Consider the following 22,216-nt stretch of genomic DNA (forward strand, 5'->3'; position numbering starts at 1 on the left):
GTTGCCAAACCATGTTTGCAAAGTCTGCATGGGAAAATTTTGGAAAATGTCATGTTTGCATGTGAGGAAAGAATGGAATAGGTGTCCATTGTGGGGAGCCAGCAGGGGCCTCGTGCACAGTTAGTCTGACGCAGAGTTCAGAGTAGAACAGGGGAGCAGCTTATTTCAGACCCAAGCTAACACAGAAAGGGCAGAGTGGGCACACCCGGCAGCCTCACAGCACTCCTGGATCTGCCCTTAATTAATTCCAGCCTGCAATCTTTACCACTGTCTCTGCCTGTCAACAGGTTATCTTCTAGCTCCCTCTAAAGTACAGCAGCCATTACTGGTGAGCTGCGTGCAACTTAAGTGGCCAGTTTGAAAACATAGCCCTAAGAGTCCAGTGCCAAAGCCGCTTTCTTCTTCAGTCTCTTGTCCTGTTACAGAGTTTTGCGCGCAGAGCTGAGACCAGTGCGGCTTTACAACGGTATCATGCAAGGAACTCTGTCTTAACTGGGAATGGGGAGGGAGTGGACAGTATATTAAATGCCCCCTGCCAGCTCAAACGCGGCCACATTATGGCATGAGAAACAAGCAAGCAACAGGCTGATGATGGATTAGGAATCACTACTCCACTGGAGCCCTCAGCTCCTCCCCCTATGCTGTGGGTCGAACGTATCATCCAAGTAAAAGGCAGGGTGAGTGCGAAGGAGTGTAAAGGAAGTTAGACACCCGAAGCTCATTGAATTTCAAAGGGAGTTAGGTTCCTAACTCCCTTTGGTCCTTGTGAAATCCCATCCAAACTGACTCCTCTGCTGCTGCACTACAGATTTGCTATTTATTTGTCAACATGTAAAGGAGTGTCTGTTCATAGCCCAGGTGCTCTGCATCTTGTGTGCATGATCTGGAACACAACAGTCTTTGCGGTAATGGCCATGAAGCTTCAGGATAGCTAAAACTGTAGGAGGAGAAAACCTCCCTTTATGAACGAGAGATGGGCAGGCTGTTGGGGCTGCTTTCTCCACTAGCGACATTTTTGCAGGATGGACTGAGTCTGCTGGATTAACCACTCTTGGCAGTTAATTTATGATATGATATTCGCTTAGACAGGTGGATTTTCCTAATATTTGTTTTCTATAGTCAGTACAAAGTCAAAAAGCTGGCAACAGGATGCCTTCCTACAATTTTAACCCAGTCGGAGCAATGCTTTCATCAGCTTCTGAGCACCTTTCATGCAAAATATAACCAGAGACAACACAAAGCAACGTTCCATCAATGGTGCTGAAAGAAGAGACCCAGGTGCAACGTGAAGCAAAACAGAATGGAGCAAGAGCCTTCTGTTATACATTAGCAAAGCCAGTAGGACCCAAACCTTACTTTTCTTCTCCCATCATCACAGCTACCACGCTCTCCCCCACTGCCGTGGTGGATACACATCAAAAGTAGTAACAAAGTACTAGCTCTTAAAGGACCAGAGGACAATGGTATCCAGGTAGGGCAATCCTTAAGTAATTTAATGTAAGATTAGTGAAAGAGGCACTTCAGGCTGTTAGAGATTTCATGGCACATGTTAAGGGTATTAACTAGAGCTGATCAAAAAATTTCCACCATTTTTAAAAATTAAAATGCAACGTATCTGAAAAATATTCCATTTTCATTCAAAATTCTCAGGTTTTTGTTGAATAACTGAGCTAGTTTTCAAGTTTTGATTTAAAACTTTCAGTTGTTGAAAAATCTTCATGTTTTTATTTCCCAAAAAACTTGAGAAAGTCAAGAGATTGTGACAAAAATGAAAAAAAAAAATCATTTTTCCAAATATTCTGTATGGGGAAAAAATAATGATTTCCCAATCAACTCTCACATTAACTCTGGTGTGATGGCCAGTTTCCAACTCTGGTAACTGTGTTCTTACTACCCAAGTTCCCCCTGCAACTCGGCAGTTATTCACTGTTTTTTAAATAACAGGTTAGACAAACACCTGTCAGGGATGGTCTCGATAATATTTAGTCCTTCCTCCGTGATGCGGACCAGACTAGATAAGTAGGACTTTCAGTTCTGCACTTCTGTGATTTTATTCTTCCCAAATAACGTACTATAATGTTGTCCTACTGCTGCAATCTACTTCAGAAGCGGCTGCATGTTAGTAGCACATGAGCGATACCAGCATACACACACCATCAAGAGCTTAAGATATCTTCAGGATGAAAGGTAATTACTAATACTCCTCTTCGGTATTAAGCTACTCCAGCATGGCAGGGAAATTTATTCAGTCTGATACCCACAGACCTTCTCTCTTCATTGCCTTAGGGTCAGCACTACAGTATTATTAAAGAGAATATTTCACCCTGGGGCACGTTCAAACCAAGAGCCTTTATATGAAAACAGTAACAGGCAAAACCAGTTTTCGATACTTCCCCTGCAAGTCTGGGATCTCTCTTCAACTCATAAAGGACCCCCAAAGCCCTTCATCCAGTCAAAGATGTTTATAGCACATGGTGCATCGGGCAGAGGAGCGGTGCATGAACCACAGGGGCTGAGTACATGGCCACAAGGGCACTCCCTTGCTGGCTCCTAGAGGGAGAACAACCAAACTGAATCCTGAACTTTGGCCACCACGCCAGCCCAATCCCTGCTATCGCTGATGAAATGTGAGCCACGATAAGAGCCTCCTCTCTTGCCACAGCACCCATCTTCTGCTGGATCCTGCAGTGAGGTCATAAGCTACTACTTATGACATCACAGCGTGCTGCATTCCATGGAAGATTTCCAAGCGCTATATACATACAAATCAATTAAACGGCTTAGCCCCTCTGCAGATAGTACATCCACTTTACAGATGGTGAAGCTCAGGCACAGAGAAGCCCCATCCCCAGGTAACATCGTGCTGGGAATCAGTGGCCACGACAGAGTAGAATTGAGATCTCTTGGCTCTCAGTCCTGTGCCTAAGTTACAAAGCCATCTTTCTTCCCTGATCTCACCTGCCCAGTATTCCAGCTTTGCTACAAGTTCATGTCCAGTAGCGAGGAAGGGATCAGCTGCAGCAGCAAAGAATAAATTCTGGATTTAAACCCCAGTGCTTCCTATCATTTTGCAAAGGGCAACAGGAAGTTATAGGGATCCTAGTCAATGGATTTCATTCTCTTAAGCCCAAGCTCTGTAAGTTTGAATGTCGGCTGCAATAGGAAAGCCCCCCTTTACAATAGCACAGGATGAGCCTTACCTGTCCTTTGTGCCGCAGGGCTCCGAACTGCAAGTCTCAACAGTTTTCTGCACAACTTGTGCCCTGTGAAGGTAGAGGGGAATCCACATGCCCAGTGCCCCTGTGGCAAAGGAAACAGCAGACGTGGCCAGCGATGAGAACACATAGCTGCGGCTGTGGAGATGCAAGAGAGAAAAATCCAAGGGGAAATTTTAAGTCCAGAACTGCTTTATCTCTGCAGTAGGGAAACCCTGAAGGAATAATGGTCATGGGAGGCAGCAACAGAGAAAACGGCATCAGCTCAGCCCCAAACTCATAAGCCAGAGCATCCCTAGAGCAAAGATCAAATCACTAGCTGCTCAAATAGGCTCAGATGATATAATTACAGTACTTTCTGTTGGAGCTTGCCTCTGCATCTATTTACATCAGTGCAAAGCAGGTGTAAAATTTTACCAGGCTTCGGTGCAGTACTGTTTTGCACTAACTTTGCACAGGTGCAACAATGGTGCAAGGTGATGGAAAATCAGGCCCAGAGTACATTTCTAACACACTATGTTGTGACAGTAACAATACGTCTCACCTCCTGGACAGGACTTTACATCCACAAAGTGCCATGTGACCATCAAGTAATATAGTCAGCACTCAATCATCAGGATGCCCTCCCTCTAGTCCTACCATCATGCCTACTTGCCTGCTCCAAATGCCATTCTCCCCATCTGAGTGACCCTGCCTCACTGGGAGAGTAGTGTCATTACCGTTTGGATTACCAGGCATTCAAATGATATGAGGGTAAGCCCCATGGAGACACCTGTGAATTAACCATAACCACGTGTCCGAACACCCTTGTTCTTGCTGACAACACCGGGAAGATGCACTAGTCAGTACTGTCAGAAGGAACAAGATCACGCGCAAGTTCCACTTTGGAACTCCATGGGCAATCTGCGGGTAAATGGAGACGTGCTCAGAGGCAGTTGCAGAAACACCCTGACAGCGCGTGCAGCAGAATGACTGACACTGTGCAAGTGTGGGTGCATAGGGATGTGGAACTGTGTAAGCATGGGTATACCTGCAAGCAAGGGCAGGCATTTGTATATCTGCTCCTCAAAATTCACTATGACGTTTCATTTCCCCCCCTCCTCAGGAAGGTGTCTCCTTTCCCGGTGCCCACCAAGACAGAAAAAAGGGCAGAAAGCCAGTAACACCATTTGCTCTTTCATATGTTTCCACTTCCACACTTGAGCTTCCCTGAAGCGAGAACCAGATATGGACCCGAGAAAACCCTCCAATCTGAACCTTGGACAGGGTAGATCCAAATTTGGATTCTAACTGGGGCCCATTCCTAGTGAAAATACAACTGTGGCTTCCTTTCTCAGGCCCAAGGATCGTGCTTTCTGCTGCTCCTTGAGCATTGCCGCTTGCAAATCGAGCATTGCCACCGGCAAAAGCTAGCTCACTCCCAGGCTGAGAGTTGAAGGCCAAGCGCATTTTAGCAGAGCTCTCTTACTTTCTGATCAGTGCCTTCATGTCTCTTAGCCATGAAGTCCGAGCCTTCAGCTGTCCCCCCAGCTGTTCCACGTTGCCTCTTTTAGCAGCAGGTACAAATATCAAGATGAGTGTCCCCGTTATCATGCCTAGGAGTGGAGATACCTGGAAAAGAGGACCTGGGAATCAGCACAGGAAGTTGCCAGTGGTTACCATGGCTAGTCAAAAAGAAACAGATTGCATTAGTTTCATTTCAGTGGCCAGATTCTTTACATCTGGTCCGAATCTGCATGAACCCACTGCCGCATCTGCTCCTCTCTGTCGAGACCCTTACTTACTCTTGTAGCTCAGCTTTGGAGATGCTTGTGATTAAGGTGGTCGCATTCTGTGTTACTGCTGTACCCAGCTCATCTTCTGTGACATTTAACCCTTAGGAAGCCAGCTTACTCCCAGGTGGGCTAGGGGATTGGCTAATTTCTAGAAGTATTTGAAGGGTATCTGGGGTGGTATGCCAGGAAGGGGAAAGGTTTTCTGAATGTTGGGAGTCACTTTCTGACCTTTCCCATACTTTCCTCTGTGTGCACATGCCCCTTGCCCACCTCTGGCTTTCCATTTTCAGCCAGTTCCTGACTGCTCCCTGCATAGGGCATTCAAGATGGAGTGGGGGGAAAACAGAAGAGGACACTGAGGCTCACGAGGATTAGGTCTCCTGACTTCCAGTCCACTACTCCAATGACTAGAGAAGATTTGCATCATCCAAAGGATCCCAGAAGGCTTCACAAGCTATAAAACCGAACCACCTGTCTACCACTGAGATTCAGTCATCACCAGGGTGCAACACATCGCTGTTCAACAGGGCACTAGGACACAACGGGTACATCTACCCAGCCTGCAGCAGCGAGCCACCCAGTGCGGGCCGACGGACTTGTGCTCGCAGGGTGCGCACTAGTGCTGGAGAAATAGCTGCGTACGCAGCACTTTGAAGTTGTGGCTCAGGCTCGGACGCCTGGGGATGGGGGTGGGCTTCAGAGCCCAAGCTCCAGCCGGAGCCACAACTCCAGAGTGCTGTCTGTGCAGCCGTCTGTAGGATGCTAGTGCAAAGCCCCCTAGACCAAGTCTGTTGACCTGCGCTGGGAGGCTCACTGCTGGGCAGACATTCCCTAAAGGGGGATGTTATCAATAAGGCTGAGGCCTCCCTTTTGATAGGTGCAATTTTTACGTACAAATTCTGTGCCAGCCAAATGCACGGTAGGCTCCAGTCTGAGTAGTGGTGCCTCAGAATACCTAACCTACCCGTGCAACACAAAACTGCAGGCCCAACAGAAGGCAGGTCCCAGTTTGGTTGCAAAGAGGAAACCTAAAACATGGTGGGAGGGATAGCTCAGTGGTTTGAGCATTGGACTGCTAAACACAGGGTTGTGAGTTCAATCCTTGAGGGGGCCATTTGGGATCTGGGGCAAAAATTGGGGATTGGTCCTGCTTTGAGCAGGGGGTTGGACTAGATGACCTCCTGAGGTCCCTTCCAACCCTGATATTCTATGATTTCAAGACAGGAAACTAAGGAAAATACCTCATTCAGCTTGAAATGACAGGAGGAACTTATGGCTGGAAGAATGAAAGTAACTTAGCTGAAATTTGTCCAGGACACAATGCCCCTAACTCTGGTGGAAAGTGCCATGGAATCCTAAAGGACTCCAAGTTCTCCTGACTTCTGTTTTATTTATCTGAAAGACCAGCTCCTCCAGCAACACAGCATCCTCTGGCACTCTACTGGGGCACTGGAATTGTTACTGAACCAGAGGGAAGACTGCCTCCTACGAAGCACCTCTACAAACACTCTGGTTCTTCTTCTGGGGTCTCTCATCCAAGTACTGATCAACGTGACCCTGCCTAGATTAGGAGATCTGGTGAGATCACAAGAGGTGACACAGTGAAGCAACACACCTAGGAAATAAGCAATTACACTCACGATGCTACTAAATTTAGGGCTTGACACTACTAGATTTAGGGCTTGTCTATATGAGGACACTCAAGAAAATTAATCTGAATTAATTTAAGATGTGAATTGAAAGTGGATGAATTAAACCACTTGAAACTCTTCTCCTATTCAGAATTCAAGTAGTCTTTATTTGATTCAGTTTAATTAATTTGTGAGTTAATGACATTTAACTAATGCATTTTAAATTCATACCTTTAGTAAATTTGGATTAACTTTCATAAGTGTCCCCATGTAGACAAGACCAAAAGACAGACCAACGTCTCCTGATAGTTTTCATGTGTTTTGTACAGTCAGGTTATCACTGGCAATTTGTTGTGATGTTTGCATAGAACATGATGGAGAGACTGATGCACAGGGAGCCTGGGATCTACAAGCACAGGAGCCCAGAAAGATTCTTGCCAGAAACAAAGGTGGAGATCTCACTTGAAGAGAAGGGAGCTAATGGCAACTTCCTGCATCAAATAATACCGTTAGGCCTTTACAGCAAGGTTTCTCAGCCTGTGGGTCACAACCCAAAATTAGGTCTCCGGAATGTGTCAAGGAGTCACTTGGGTGGCCCTGGGGAGGGCTGCAGACAGAGCCCATCTCACAATCACCCTGCAGTGGTGGCCTCAGTCCCTCAGGACTGACTGGGCTCGGCACCCCACTCTGGGCCTTGCGACCTGGTCCACACGGTTGGAGTGCCACTCAAAGTTGGCCCAGCCACCCCTCTGTCATGATGATAGGGGGCTAGCTGGGCCAAATTTGAGTGAGTGATGTTTTGATACCATGCACCAAGTCACAACACCACTCGCATAGATTTGGCCTGGCTAGCCCCCTGTTAAGGGGGCTGGCCCAAATCTGAGCAGCGCTGTGACCCCAGAGGTTGCAACACTTGGAGCGGGGAGCTGCGCCCAGCCAGGAGCCGCCACTATAGTATGCATAAGTGTACTTTTTTAGCATTTATTGTGTTAATGTGTATACTATATATCGTGGGTATGAAATATTTCCTAAGCCGGATGTATTTGGCACTAAAGCTATATCCTGGGTCATGCCATCAAGGTTTACAACTGGGTCCTGAGCCCCAAAAGGTTGAGAACTATGGCCTTAGGGTGCCTTTCATCTTGATGTACTAGGCCAGCATGATCCTATGTAACACGTCAGTCTCATTTAAGCACAATGGGTTGAGTAAGGGGCTTAGGCCTAGCGCTGCTCCTCTGCTCAGAAGTCAGCTTCACCCTTAAAGCATTCCTGCCTTTAGGTAAGACGGCCAATTTTCTGGTCTGCAACTTCATGGCATTACACTTAATTCTTTTCATTTTAGGTTCCTGGTTGGAATCTGCTCCCCACTCAGCTGGCTGCTGATGGACTATTCCCGGTGACTTTACTGGCCTCGCTTCTCATTTCCAGCCGCCAAAAAAAGCCGTTTGTTTGAGGTAGGGAATCCACGTATTTCAGCACCTGCTGTTATAAACTGCATTGGCACGAGCTTCATGCAATTAATTGCCTTCAGGAACTGCCAGCCCTGAGAGAGCATCTCACTCAACCCCGTGCTGGCCAGACTGTCAAAGGCCAGAAAGCAGGTTTGCTGGGCCATTTCCTGCCAGCAATTTCAAGACATCGCTGTGTGTGTATGTGTTTGTGTGTGTGTGGTTTATTATCTTTTCAACACATTTATCAAGGTTCCTAGAGGTTAAAATAGAAGGAAACTGAGTGTCTCTGGGCAGAAAAACAAGCGGAAACTGGAACAAAGTGTTTTTTCCTCAAAGCAGGAGTTTCTTGACAGCAGGGGACTGAAAGGCTACAGAGTTGATTTAAGGTTCCTCCTATTCCCCAGCCCATCAAGAAACTACTGTCAACTGATAATGAAGTGATTGGAAATACGCTACTCCCAGGCAGGGAAACAAGCACAAAGAACCAACAATGAACACCTTTCCCTTTTCGTCCAGGAGCTGCATACGTTTAATCTGCTACATGCTTAATATCTGTACACGTATCTTTCCAGTGCTCCAGTTTTTTAATCCTGCCCTGCCTAGAAGTCCTCTTCTGCCCTCAACCTCAAACTGTTAAATACTGTTCAGTCAGAAGATGGTGCTGCCCACGGATTATGTAAAGCAGAATAAAACTTGGTGAGGTAGCACCATCCTCTTTTGAAATGGGATAAAGACTGTGACAATGACAAGTGCCAGCTTATTGGAGTATGTTGGAAATTTTCAGTTTTGCTGGGGGAAAAGAAGATGGAAATTTCACCCACCTGAAAAACTGCAAAAATTCTGTCCATTTGTTGGCAAAATGTTGATGAAAAATTACAACGAAATTTTATATTTCAAAATTTTTGACCAGCTGAAGAGCTGGAAATTTTCAGAAAGTTTTCATGAAAGTTACAACCTGTTTTCTGGCCAGCTCTAACATTTGTGTGTGTGAGTTCATGAGGGATATTTTAACAGACTTATTGAATATGAGACAGGTGCTTACCCGCAATGCCCAATGCCAGTCTCCTGCTACTTGCTTCACGCTTGATCCAGTGATGTATCCCAAACCACTGCAAAAAGTACAAAGAAGGGAGCCAGTTTTAATAAAGTGCTATCGGTGTAGCTGTTCTCAAAGAACGTGAAATGCAGACAAACAGTCATGGTCAGCGGCTGAGTCTGCAAGTTCCCTTTTCCTGCAGAGACAAGAGTAAGCATCACTAAAAGCAGAAAAAGTGGAGAACATGTAACTTCTAACAACATGACGGGACCAAATATCCTCTAGTTTGATGGAAATTTAGCTACTGATCTGAACTTCACTGCAGGCCCTTTGCCCTGTAAGGGGTTGAAACAAAGCCCTAGGATCCAAAGACTGTCCCATTCAGATTCCTACATCACACCAATCACTGCAATAAGCTGAGCACCTGTGTTTTTGGGCCCAGACCTAGAATTAATAAGAAGTGCCATCAAGTTTATACTGCACCAAACCATTTAAATGCCATCTGTTAATTTAACAGCAGTTGTTCCCAAATATGCATCAAGAGACTGTTTTTTATAAGTTCATACCAAAAATCTTGGAAGAACAAGCACATAGGGCTGATAGGCGAACATCATAAACCTGTCAGGAGGTTAGAGAAACCAGCAGACTTTCAGCCAGATATCACAGAATTATGATCAGGTAATAAAAGGCAGCTCTAGCTGAGCGGTCCAACTGGTGAACCGCAGTGATGCTTCCCTATAACAAACGAACAGGCACGAAATCCATCTTTCGTAAATGCCAGCATTCAGCGCAAAGGCTGCCTTGGGTAAAAGCTGCCAGAGCTGTTCCAGGGCGGCTGGCTGTTGCCAGACACATTTATTGTACAGCTTTCTAAGCCATGAAGGCACCTGAGTTACCATCAATACCATTCGGGTACTGAGCCATTTACAGATATGGCTCCAAAACCAAACCACGGATCCAAACTCCATTAGACTTTGGAAAAAATCAGGTCCAGAGCCAGATGGGGCAACTGGGGCCCATTTCTAGCCATTTGCCATTATCAAGCATGTTTGTCTTTGGAAGGAATTGATTTGTTGCCAACCACTGCTCAGCTCAATTCTCTACTTAAGTGTTCAGTTTCCGAGGGCTGTTTAGAAAAAGTTATTTCCATCAGTTAAGGACCAGCCATTTCTTCTTCCTGAAGAGCAAAAGAATGTTTCAATTTTTGTTTCAAAGTTACTACAGTAAGTTCTAGCTGGTGTATCGCCACCCTAATCCAGATGTTTTTCACTGCAATGGTGGAGTTAACTGCTGTCCAGGTTTTCCCTTTCTGGAAATGAACTTACTGTGCCACTTCTTCAGAGGAAGTCATCTGCTTCTGGGAATCTGGATCCACATTGTCTGAGCCCACCCTGTCTACAACCTCACAATGCAGGGTCAACCATTGTAAAACATACAGGATCTCTCTAGTCCCAGCAATCAGATACTGCACTGGGCTGATAAGGGAACTCAATTGAAAGAAAGTGCCAGGGGAAATAATTACTCAAAGACTGAGTCTGTCTGTTACATTCATCAGGAGACTATGGGCTGTATGGTCCTAGACGACTCTGCGTAAATTGAAGCATGAATGCTCCTTACAGCAGCTCTCCTCAGCCTTGTCTACATTAGACTTTTAAAAGTAATTTCCCACAGTGGTCGCTGCAATGGTGGGAGTACTAACACAGACTGTCTACTGTGGTTTTAACCACTGGGTCCTCTAGAGCGTCTCAGCCAAATTTTGCAGATTCAAGTAGGTCGGAGTTTGAATGTAAGCTAAAGAATACTTTGGAAAGGCCAAAATTTCAAGAGCTAAATTGTGCCTCTGACCTGCACTCTCCAATATTCACATGCCTTAGGGAGATGTGCCTGCAATTACACTTGCACAGTTTTGACCATTTAGCCCTTAGTACCTTAACCTAATGACTCTTCTAGAGTATATGGTAACTTGGAGGAACTTGACTCAAAAAGGCCCATATCTCAAATGAATATAAACAGCAACTAAGAGAACTGGTATAATATTATTCATCAGTTATACAAGTAACATCGCTGTTATTCCAAAAACGTATATGCTGAATAGTTATTTTCTGTTTTCATCCAGCTCTGTTAATTAGTAATACCTCACCTTTATTCCAGGCAAGGGTCTTAAACGAACGTGGACATGAATCAGTGGCAACACAGGTATAAGCACCTCTTTCTTTTAAGCAGCCCCTACTCTAGCCATCAGTCTGCAAACTCTTCCCTTACAAAACAATTCAAATCTAAGAAAATGTGTCTTTCTTGTCAGCCGTTTCGGATGTATGGTAATTCAAGAGAACAGCAGTGGACTGGTTACCTGCCAAGAGGGATTGCAAAGTAGAAGACAGACAGCATGAGGGTTCTGGTGTTTTTGGTGAAAAGGTCTCCTATGATGGTGGGAGCGATGGTGGAATAACTGGCTTCACCGATGCCGACCAAACCTCGTGAAAGGACGAGGAGCCAGAAATACTGAGGGAAGTAATAAGAAAAAAATTAATCAGTCTTCAAAATGGTTCATAATGAAACAGTCCACAGGGAAATGCAAGCCCATGTGACCAGTGGATAACACTTACTCCCCTCATCCCACTGTCACTCTTACCACTGCTCCTCGTGTTTCTGTTCCCAGGGAAAATGTCAGTGCCATATTTCTGTAGTGGTTTACACATATTTTAAAAAATAACTGTAATAATAAACCCTTGCCCTAATTGGCATTCCAGAAGATGTTCCAAACATTAGCAGCTAATATGGTTAAAGAATGGGAAGCAGGAGATTCTCATTTCACTCCCAGGGGGAGGCTCAACCATAGGAGGTTTATGGGTGTAGACAGAGCAACCCTACAGAAGGTTTGCGGGGAGCTGAGCTGATGACGACTCTCGTATTTGGAGGTCTTAAATGATGTGTATAAATCCTCTGTATCCAAGTTGCCACAGAGCACTGGGCTGAAAAGTCAATCCTGGTGCAATTTTTAAGACTCTTCAAAAAGTATGGAAGGGCTTCTCCTGTCGGCATAGATAATCCACCCCCCGAAGATGCGGTAGCTATGTGGACAGGAGAAGCTCCCGCATTGACATAGCACTGTCTATACTGGGGGTTAGATCGGCATAACTACATCGCTCAAGGGTGTGGATTTTTCACACCCCCGAGTGACTTAGTTATACTGATATAGGTCTGCAGTCAGTGTGCTGCTTATCAGTAACAACAGCGGATTCAGGGACATCCTATGCAGTTGTACCCATTGCACAAACGTAAAGCCGGCAACAGAAATCACTTGGAAACAAGTGCACTCTCTGCAAGCAGTGGACGTGAGCAGACTGAATACAGACCAGAATGTGTCAGGAAAACGTGAGCTGCAACAAACTGAAATCTAATGCAAGCCAACATGGAAGAGGAAAAGGAATTTTCCACTGACGTCACAGAACTAAGGGAACGTATTTTCCTGCTGGTGGCTCCCCTCGCACCTGACATTGTATAAGACACTGTACGCGCCTGCTTTTCAAGGAAGCTCCTCTGTACGCTTGCAGCTTTCTGGCTGCAGCTGTTTGCGAGCCCGGTTTATGCCACTTCGACGCCTAACTACCTGATGCACGAGCACATCGAAGCAACGCGAGCTGCACTCAGAAACAACTCCAGGTGCAGAAATACAACAGCAATTAATTGCAGCTGTCGACTAAGGACAAAGAAAAGGGCTGGGGAAAGCCAAATTTTAAATATCTAACCCTTACAGGTCCCCATATACTGTCACTTTTGTTAGCCAGTAGGTCACCTGGGAGAGTTGGAGCCATATGGATTACACTCGTCCCTCAAATGCAACGGTGAATATGTATTATTGATCCCCCTTTACAAAGGGGAAACTGAGTAAGTGAGAGGGCAATTTGCCCTAGGTCACACAAGTCTCAAGTAGTGCTGGGATTGGAACTCAGGTCTCAGGTTCCCTACTCTAACCATGCAAAGTCCTTGCTGAGATGAGCTGAGAAGATGGGCGCTGAAGCACCTGCTTTACCATATATACACCTGCTGGTAGACAACTCCCGTGCGGTTCCTCTAAACACACTAACAGTGCCTTGCACAGCCACCATCAACTGCTTATTTTGACGCCAGTTCTACCTTGGTACGCATTTTCTGAACACAATTATAACTTGCTTGGTGTTTGCAATTACAGGTATAATTAAATGTCTCCTCTAGCCCTGTCATACTGAACAGATGCACGTGGGTGCCTGCAGAAAGGGCAATATCATGACTCAAACCAGTTAAATTAGGTCCATTGCCCAATGCTAAACCATTCAGGAATGCTGTGGAGATACACTGCCTGCGACTGGCACACTGGTAGCCAATGTGGTTGGGATAAGCAGCATTATTCATATACATGCTGAATGCATTAGTGAGGCAGAATTAGAACTGGGCAAAACTGGAGGCTGGTTTCGGTTTGCACACGTTCATCCGCTGGTTTCGGTTTGCACACGTTCATCCGCTGGTTTCTGGTGTTGCAAAATCAAAACCAACCATGGTTCAGATACGATGGAGATGGGGTTAAGGAGGCTCAGTTCCAGACCAATAACCAGTAAATATGAAATGTCAACCATGACAGGAAAGTGGCCATCTTGCTGACAAACAGGACCTTTCTAAAACTTTATCTATATGAAAATACCACCAGAGAGATACAGCAACAAGTACAATTCTCAATAACCATTCTGCATGGGCTTTACTCTGACCATTGCTACAGCAATGGTGACCTCTCAAATCTTGCCTACAAATCTTGTGCAAAGCTTTCTCCCTGTTGTTAACACCAGCTCAGCTCTACCAATATTGATAACGTTGGGCATCCTAGTGCACTGAAAACACCGACAACCCCTGGTAGCCTATCCACATCAGGACTCATTCTCACACAGAAAGCCAAATCCCCTTTCCAGTATTTCTGCCACATTCTCTCTCATGCTTTGAGAGTCTGAAGATGTGTCTACACTACAGCAGCATAGCTGTGCCACTGTAACGCAGATGCTTCCTACACTGATGGAGGGGAATTCTTCCATCAACCTAACTGCGTCTGCAGTGGGGATTAAGTCAATTAACTACGTTGCACAAGATGCAAAATTTTCCACAATCTGAAACGATGTAACTCGGTTGACCAAAATTTTAGGTGCAGACCAGGCCTGAGTGATGAATTTCTGACTCTAGATGATGATCAACGTAAGACTCGCGTAAGAGAAAAGCAGTATATCAAGATGTAAGCATGTAGTGAACCAACAGGAAGTCCACAGATGTAGTATATATAAAGCTCTGTCTGCTTTATACACATACATTCATAATTCTAAAGGCCAGAAAGGATCACGTGATCATCTATTCTGACCTCAGACCTGCATGTCTCTTCCCCATGGGTGGGCAGGATAGTTTCCATTAGCTTGATGGAAACCCTTTCTTTCTGTTGCTTTTCCTTTTTGTCACACCCCGAGGCTTGGGCAGAACAGTGAGACACATACCCTGGCCACCCTGTCTGCTCTGGACCAAACTGCCTCTGAGAACAGCATGAGTAGCAGAGTGGGAATTGTTAATCAAATTTTACCCTTTCCCAAATAAGGATTGGTATGTATTAAAGAAGTTTATTCCTTCAAACATTACTGCGTAGTTCTTCCATAATTTGTTCCCCTGTGCAAACGCTTCTAATTGTGCTGGGGGATTTTAAAAGCCTGAGTCAGCTTTCAGCACCTAAGCATATTTTATATGCATACAAATTAAGACCAGAAACATCAAGGTTTTGGTGCTTTTTTCCCTGGGTCAGTGATGACAGACAACTTGATGGAATTTTTGGACACTTAAGAACGGACAAAGCAAACACTTCATTTTCAATAAAGGTTAATGATCACACTCGGGAGTATGGGTTTGCCATTGCTTCCCATCATGTCTGCCAATGACCCCCCTGGCACCTGAGGATGTATCCCCCAGAAGTGAATGCAGTGTGCAAATCCACATCCCTCCATTTGCTGCACTCTCAAGCCCTAGACAGACCAGCACAATTCCAGCCAAGGCGCTAGAAGCACCAAAGTGGGGGTACAGACAGCAGGAGAGGGAGCAGCCAATCTGCAAGGCCTAATCCCCTGGAATTCCCCCTGCTCAGCTTTTCTATACCACAAAGGGACGTCAGCAAGGTAGGGTTCAGGTGCACCACAAGCTGACATGGTGGAGAAAGGATGAAGGCTGGTAGAGATATGGTGCCTCTGCCACTCTTGTTGGACACTCCCCTGAAAGCCACGTCACCACAGGGCGTACCACCTAGAGGGGGCAGTGGAATGGATGGCAGCAAGGCAGGAACTGTGGACCTGGCTCTTCTCTTCCAGTCTCTTTAAGGGAAAATGTGGCCTTTCTCCAAGTTCCCAGGGCTTTACTACTTTGTCCACACATCCCATTGCTGGAAATACAGGGTTGTACATAGTCGTAACTAAAAAAAAAAAAGGAGTTTTAGAAGATGTATAAATCTTCATGATTCAGGGCATAAGCCAACCACTAAGAGGGGCTGGCAAGTAATTTTCTCTGGGGGTAGGCTATCCCGTAACTGCCCACTGCTGGGTTTCTTGCACCTTCTGCTGGGCTGACGGAGAGGGGACACTGGGCTAAGAGGTCCCTGGACTGATCCATTCTGCCAAACCCTACAATCCTGTTGAAAACTAGACACCAAATCGAATCCTTACTCAGTTCTTAAACAGGCACAACACACACCGCAAAAAACAGTAAGGGCTTCATTATTGGACTCTACAGTATTTAAAGGGCACCAAGGCATTGCAATTTTCTGTAGCACACACACAAGAGGTTTACATTAACATCTTCATACTGTTTCTATTCCTGATCTCACACATCACATCAGAATTCAGTGGGCCAGGACATCCTTTGACTAAGCTGTACATGTGACTGCCTTTTATCATGTTTGAACGAAGCCCCTAATTACACATTTAGCCCAGTGGCACAGACCACTGAGTGAGTAATGTAGGTTTTAATAGGTCTAATAGTGACCGTACCTCTTTCTCTTTAAATAAGTTAACAAAAGGAATTAGGCCACGGTTCTCTACAAGATTAGTTGCCACTGATAAACCTATAATCTGCCAAAGTATGCATAAAACGCTGAAGAACCAGCCATGTCTAGAGAGCCATGTGATCCGTAAGCCTGGTCATTAAGCATCTGAATCTGAAGTAGCTGTAAAGCATCCCATAATACAAAGGAAATATTGGCTTGTCCAGATTAGGGAAATATGCGCCGGTCTAACTATATTCAGTGCTTAAAGTGGTCTGAAAAAAGCATGTGTGTGTGGGGGGGGGGGGTTTCTATTATTTCCTAAAGAAATGGAAATGACATCACAATGGCCTCTCCCCCTAATCACCACATCAATTCTGCACCCCAGGCTCATCTCAGTTCCTCCTGCAGCTCCTAGGCCTCTTCACCCTGCCTGTTCTGTCCCCGGTACGGCCTACTTCTGCAGCAGCTCTGATTGATTGCTCTGCCCCAGGAAGTGGGGTAGTGGGGAAAGCAGCCAGGGCTGAAATGTGCACCCCTCAGCAACCTGGCCAGAGCTTGAGAAATTTTATTTGCTGGGCCCATAACCTAGCACACTTTAAGCACTGACTACATTGGAGTGGCTGCACCAGTGAAAATCCCTAGTATAGATGCACTGCAGGTGTGCAATCCATGTTTTGCACTGGTGCAACCTTGTCCACAACACAGGATTGCAACAGTATAGCTACATCAATTACAACATGTGAACATATTCTTCCATCTGACAAACACACAGAGTTGACCTCCTAAAGATCCCATTTTTAATTTCCTTAAAGGAGGCTCAGCTCCATTTAACCAGGGCGTGGACTGCCGAGAGTTGCTAACATGGCATTATGATTATATACATGAGGCATAATTCAGCATGAGGAGTCAGACGGGACCCGTATTTTCTGACCAGACGAATAACACTTTCTGCTGTGTTCCATTAACAGCTTTCCCAAACAGATCAGCACTGTGTTAGGTTCTAATGATTGAAGTTGACATACCACACCTTCTGCCGTAGGTATGCAAAGGCGTTCCAAAATCATGATACTAGCCAGAATAGCAATGTGCTTCTCCAGTACCAGTACTGTGACTAATAGGACTGGCAGCTCTGAAATCACAGTTCAAATTTGAGCTCATAAATAGACACTCCCTAGGAGAAGTGAGCAATGACGCGGCATGACAAACTCAGGTGACATATTTCTTTAAACTCCCCTGCAAAGACGGAATCATGTTTATGAACCTGCGGGTTTCCAAACTGCACAGGGACATCCTCCCTTTGAGAAAGATGAGTAGATACTGGAGACAGCTGTAAGTTATTTTTGGAGACATGGTGGGGTGACAGTCGTTGCTTATGGTGGAAGAGATGGCCCTAACGATAAACTCCTGATCTGAACCCCGCAAAAACTTTTATAGGTGTTGGAAATCCATAACTGAATAATGGATAAAACAAAAATCGTGGATCCAAACATCCCAGAACATTCTGGATTCATATCTAGATTTGGAATGGCAATGATACGTGCCTCAACTTTATTATACACCTGCCCACAAGAGTGCTCTATCCTACAATTTCATGCATTGTCAAATTAATTTAAAAAAGAAAACATTTTGGGGGAGATGAAGAGGGGAAGATATTTAGTGAAGATGAAAGTTGCTCTGTGAACAATCCGGGAGAATGGGGTCTTCTGTAGAACATGTACAGGTCAGGCCGATAGAGACTGAATTTTAATATCATCTGATGGCCATTTCAGGATCTATGAACTGGGAGATCTTTGTCTAGCTCCTCAAGAAGACATGTCCATGCCATGCAAACTACCTTAACAAGAGACATCTAGCCCCTTGTTGGGAGTGCCAGCACAGATGCCGAAGTCTGAATGAGCCAGGAAGATAAGCCAGAAACTGAGGGCCAGCATATAAGCAGGGTGCTGTCCATGAAAAACTGGCTCCCCTCTAGGACTGAGGGCATGCTAGGAACTTGTTCAGACACAACAGGTAACCTGTATTAGAAAAGGAAATTTAACTAATATAGAAGTATAAAGCCTGAGGATGTGTCTTCACGTTTATCTTCTGTGTAACTTTTACATATTTTACATATTTCCTTACTATTTCATCTTTGAATCTATGATTTTTCAATTAAATAAGCTTTTTGTTTATTTTTTACCACTAGCTTGCCTTTATTGTGCAAACTGTATGAGTGTATCCCCCTGAACTGATAACTGGGGCAGGTTTCATTCCTTCGAGTGTGACAAACCATAAGGGCAAAGTCTGAGTATCTAGTAGTGAAGAACTCAGGGAGATAAATTTGTGGGGTAATGGGGTGGAGTCTCAGGAGCAGAAGGGCTGTTGGAGTTCACCCTGCAAGGAGTAATAGGTGGGTGGAAGCCAGAGTGAGACCTTTATTCTTGCAGGCTGGCAACTTCCGTCAGAGCTTGATCTTAAGGCATGCAAAGTTACAAGACAAAGGTGTGTGCGTGTGTGGGTGGGTGGGTGGTTTGAGGCTATGAGTTATCAGCACTGATGCAAAGCTATGAATTTACCAGCATTCACTTCTTTGTCTTAGACTTGCAAGGGCACATAGAGGCTTGGGTGATGGGCACTTGCTTGGCAGATGCACTTATAAACAACCCTCTCCCCCCTACAAATCAGCTCTCATCAGACATGAGTCACATTCGCAGAGTGGCCTAGGGGAAGCTTTCACTGCAGCTGCCAGTTCTGTTCCCATCTGGTATATTTAGGCTTGGCAAAATTCAATTTTTTTGAAATAATTTCAACAGATAATATCAATGTTTATTTTTAAGCATTTTTACATTTTTTATGGATTTAAATTTTCACATTTGTGGGAAATTTTTTGGGGGGGTCAAACAATCAATTAATGACAGCTGATATTGAGATTCAAAAATTTAAAGCTTTATAGCTATTAAAACACAAATTGCCAACATCACATATCAAAATATACACAGTAAATATCTTTACATGAAACTAAGACGTTCTGAAGCAGCATTTTTCTTACTTTGCCTTCCTGTACATTTCAACGATTACGAAAGGAACTGTTTTTTGGGTCAGTTTGTGTGGGTTTGGTGAAATCAACCAATGTACTGATAAAACTCCATTCCTTCCAAGCTTAGGTTTATTAAGTAGTTTTCAGCGCTCCTCATCCTCCCTCTCTCACCATACCCTTCTCACCCCGTCCAGGCTGTCACTAAATCCTAGTTTCAGTTTCTCCAAAATCTGACCTTTCCTTTGAGACATAGTCTGCCCAGAAAAGTTACATCAGCCTAGCTATGTCGGCCAGGGCGCAAAAAAACCATAGCACTGACCAACCTAGCTAGGCCGATACAACCCTCCATGTAGACTCAGCAAGGTCAATGGAAGAGTGCTTTTGGCAACATAGCTCACTTGGTTCAGGAAGGTATTGTTCCTACACTGACAAAAAAAAAACCCTTCTGTCAATGTAGATTGTGTCTACACTTCAGGGCTATGCTGGCATAATTATGGCGATGGTCTCCGTAGCACAGACATACCCGCAGGGAATGCAGAACACTAACAGTGCTGCACCTGTGCCGCTGTAGAACAGACACGACAGCGACAGAAGGGCCTGAGAGTTGGTAGCTAGGTCGATGGAACAAATCTTCTGTTGACCTAGCACTGTCCCCACCAGGGCTTGGGTTTGGTTTGACTCCACCTAATTTTGTAGTGCAGTCCAGCCTTCAGCCTCTACTGAAAAAATCCTTTTCCACACCTCAGGTCATCTCTGGTCTCAAGTACTGCAGTCTCCTCCTCACTGGCCTCTCTCACCTTTCACATCAAGCTCAAGCTACTTGTCCTTCCCCGCCTTCTTCATGGCTCTTCACCTCCATCTGTGACTATGGCCTGGTCTACACCAGAAAATGAGGTCAACCCAGCTATGTTGCTCAGAAGCATAAAAAACCCACACCATGAGCTACGCAGGTAAGCCGACCTAACTCCCAGTGTAGACAGTGCTGAGGTGATGGAAGAATTCTTCTGTCAACCTTACTACTGTCTCTCAGGGAGGTGAACTATCTAGCCCTCAGTCTCAGGTCTCGTTCTTCCTGCTCCCCCTCAACACACACACTTGACATGTCCTCTTCCTTCTCTCTTCAGTCTCATCTACGCTGGAACTCGAGAAACTGAGCATTAGTTTTAGTCCATACCTTTAGTGATTTCAATACAAGCCTGTGTGTGGACACTCTTATTTCACTATTGCATCAAGAGGACACGTTTATTCCCAAATTAGAGTGTCTACACACAGACTGCATTGAAATAACTAAAGGATGTAGATTAAAACTGATTCAGTTACTTCAGTTCCCAAGTCTGTGTGTGGACAAGCCCCCAACGAGCAGCTGGTAAAATAAGCAGGAAACTTGTGTTTGATTTTGCAAAGAGCGCTTGCAGCTTCAAGAGTCTGTGAAGCTTAATCCTGCAATTAAGTGTGTGTGGGGAGTTGGGGGGGACGGACAACAGCAAGGTGCACAAGTGGGGCCATTAAGATTAAGCTCAGCACACGGAGTGATAGTATATCTCAAGCCCCTTGCACACCCTTACGCACAGGATAAAAAAGGAGCCAGGCTGGAGTACGGGTATCTAAAGAGGTCTGTGCTTCAGTGTGATCCTCAGCATGCTAATTAAAGAGGCGTACAGCTCTGCGCTCTCCTCTTCAGTCTCAATCCTGCTCACTCCAGCAGCTTGAGTGTTTCTGAAGAGCCATGTGCCTCAGATTGGCCAGTGGCACAGAAAGCCCTCTCTGAAACACTGTTTTCCAGCAGGTGAAGCCCTTTCAAATCTCCCCCAGGCTCAGCTTTTACATACAGTAATTTACTCCTGCTCTAAGATTATTTCAGTCACATTTTATATTTAAGAGCATTTTTCTAAAGGGTTAACAAATGACGACTAAATGTTATTACGCATGTTACAGACATGAGCAGTACCTGTTCTAGATTACTGAGCTGTCAGCCTCTAACAATTGTTTAATCATTTATTCAAGTGTCTATTGACTTATTAAGCCTTTAGAAACTACCCTTAATATAAATGGTGGCTGATTTTTCTAGTCTCAATAAGCTAAAATCAACACCTCAGTTTTAACCGATTTCCACTGCTTTAAGTATCCCAGAAGTTCTCAGTATCACGCACCTGTCTTTAGAACACGCCCCCTTCGGAAGAGTTTGGCTGCTATTAGTATCCCACTAGGAGAGAAAGGATTTCAGCAAGGAGAAAAGGAAGAAATTATATTTAAATATAACAGCGAGGGAGGGAGACGATGCTAAGTCCTCTAGCCTCTGCTCTAATTGTTCCTAGTATTTGTTAATAGCTTTAGCTCTCCCTGGTGACTTGTTCAGTCACATTTGATTGAATATGGAGGGTTTTATTTGGAAATGTACTTGGGATTTGCTTGAGATTCTGCCTGATTAAAATCCCCTCTAACTTTGTCAGATTTACACCACTAGTTAGTACAGAAACATATCCAGTGAAGGGAGCTTGGTGGGAAGTTCCATCCTCATTACTTGCACCCTTAGACCAAGATTTTTTACAAATGGGTGTCTACAGGTATGGCTCTAAGTCTCTATTTAGGCAACTAATTAAGCATTCGCATCTTCAAAAAAAACCTAACAACAACAAAAACAAACAAGCAAAAAAAACCCAAAGAGTACTGTGCATCCCATAGCTCTTACAAGTCTATTCAAACTCAACAGGAGCTGCTGGGTGCTCATCATTTACAAAAACCAAGCACCTATTTCAGTATCTGAATACAGATTTAGGACTGAGATTTTCAAAGCTCCTTAAGGGATGTCCAATTTCCATTCAGATTTCAAAGTCTCAGCCTTGGAAGCCTGACTTCAGGCACCCACTGTTGAAGGTCTTGGTTTTAATGCAGAATACCTCAATCTGCCCCCATTTCTAACCTGTCTGGAGCCTTGGAGACTCTGCCTTCATTCACATTTCAGACATTTTCAGGTAAAAAAAGCAAAACTTTAAGCCCACTCCCCACCATCATCTGATTAAGTAATTTAATTAGAGGGTCCAAATGACAGCCTCAGTATA

The 22,216-nt window shown here is 44.8% G+C and overlaps 1 protein-coding gene across 3 annotated transcripts in view; it reads right to left on the reverse strand.

Annotated features, from left to right (window-relative positions):
- Positions 1 to 22,216, reverse strand: part of SPNS2 (SPNS lysolipid transporter 2, sphingosine-1-phosphate) — a 182,544-nt gene that overhangs the window by 54,639 nt on the left and 105,689 nt on the right. For all 3 annotated transcript variants that reach the window (XM_073315320.1, XM_073315321.1, XM_073315322.1), the window contains exons 4-7: positions 11,459 to 11,610; positions 9,115 to 9,181; positions 4,684 to 4,826; positions 3,201 to 3,353 (exon numbers count right to left, since the gene is read on the reverse strand). In XM_073315320.1, coding sequence (XP_073171421.1) covers positions 3,201 to 3,353; positions 4,684 to 4,826; positions 9,115 to 9,181; positions 11,459 to 11,610 — 515 coding nt within the window. The remainder of the gene's footprint in view (positions 1 to 3,200; positions 3,354 to 4,683; positions 4,827 to 9,114; positions 9,182 to 11,458; positions 11,611 to 22,216) is intronic.

The sequence above is a fragment of the Lepidochelys kempii genome, chromosome 17 (genome assembly GCF_965140265.1).
Source record: "Lepidochelys kempii isolate rLepKem1 chromosome 17, rLepKem1.hap2, whole genome shotgun sequence".
NCBI classification, from domain to species: domain Eukaryota; kingdom Metazoa; phylum Chordata; order Testudines; family Cheloniidae; genus Lepidochelys; species Lepidochelys kempii.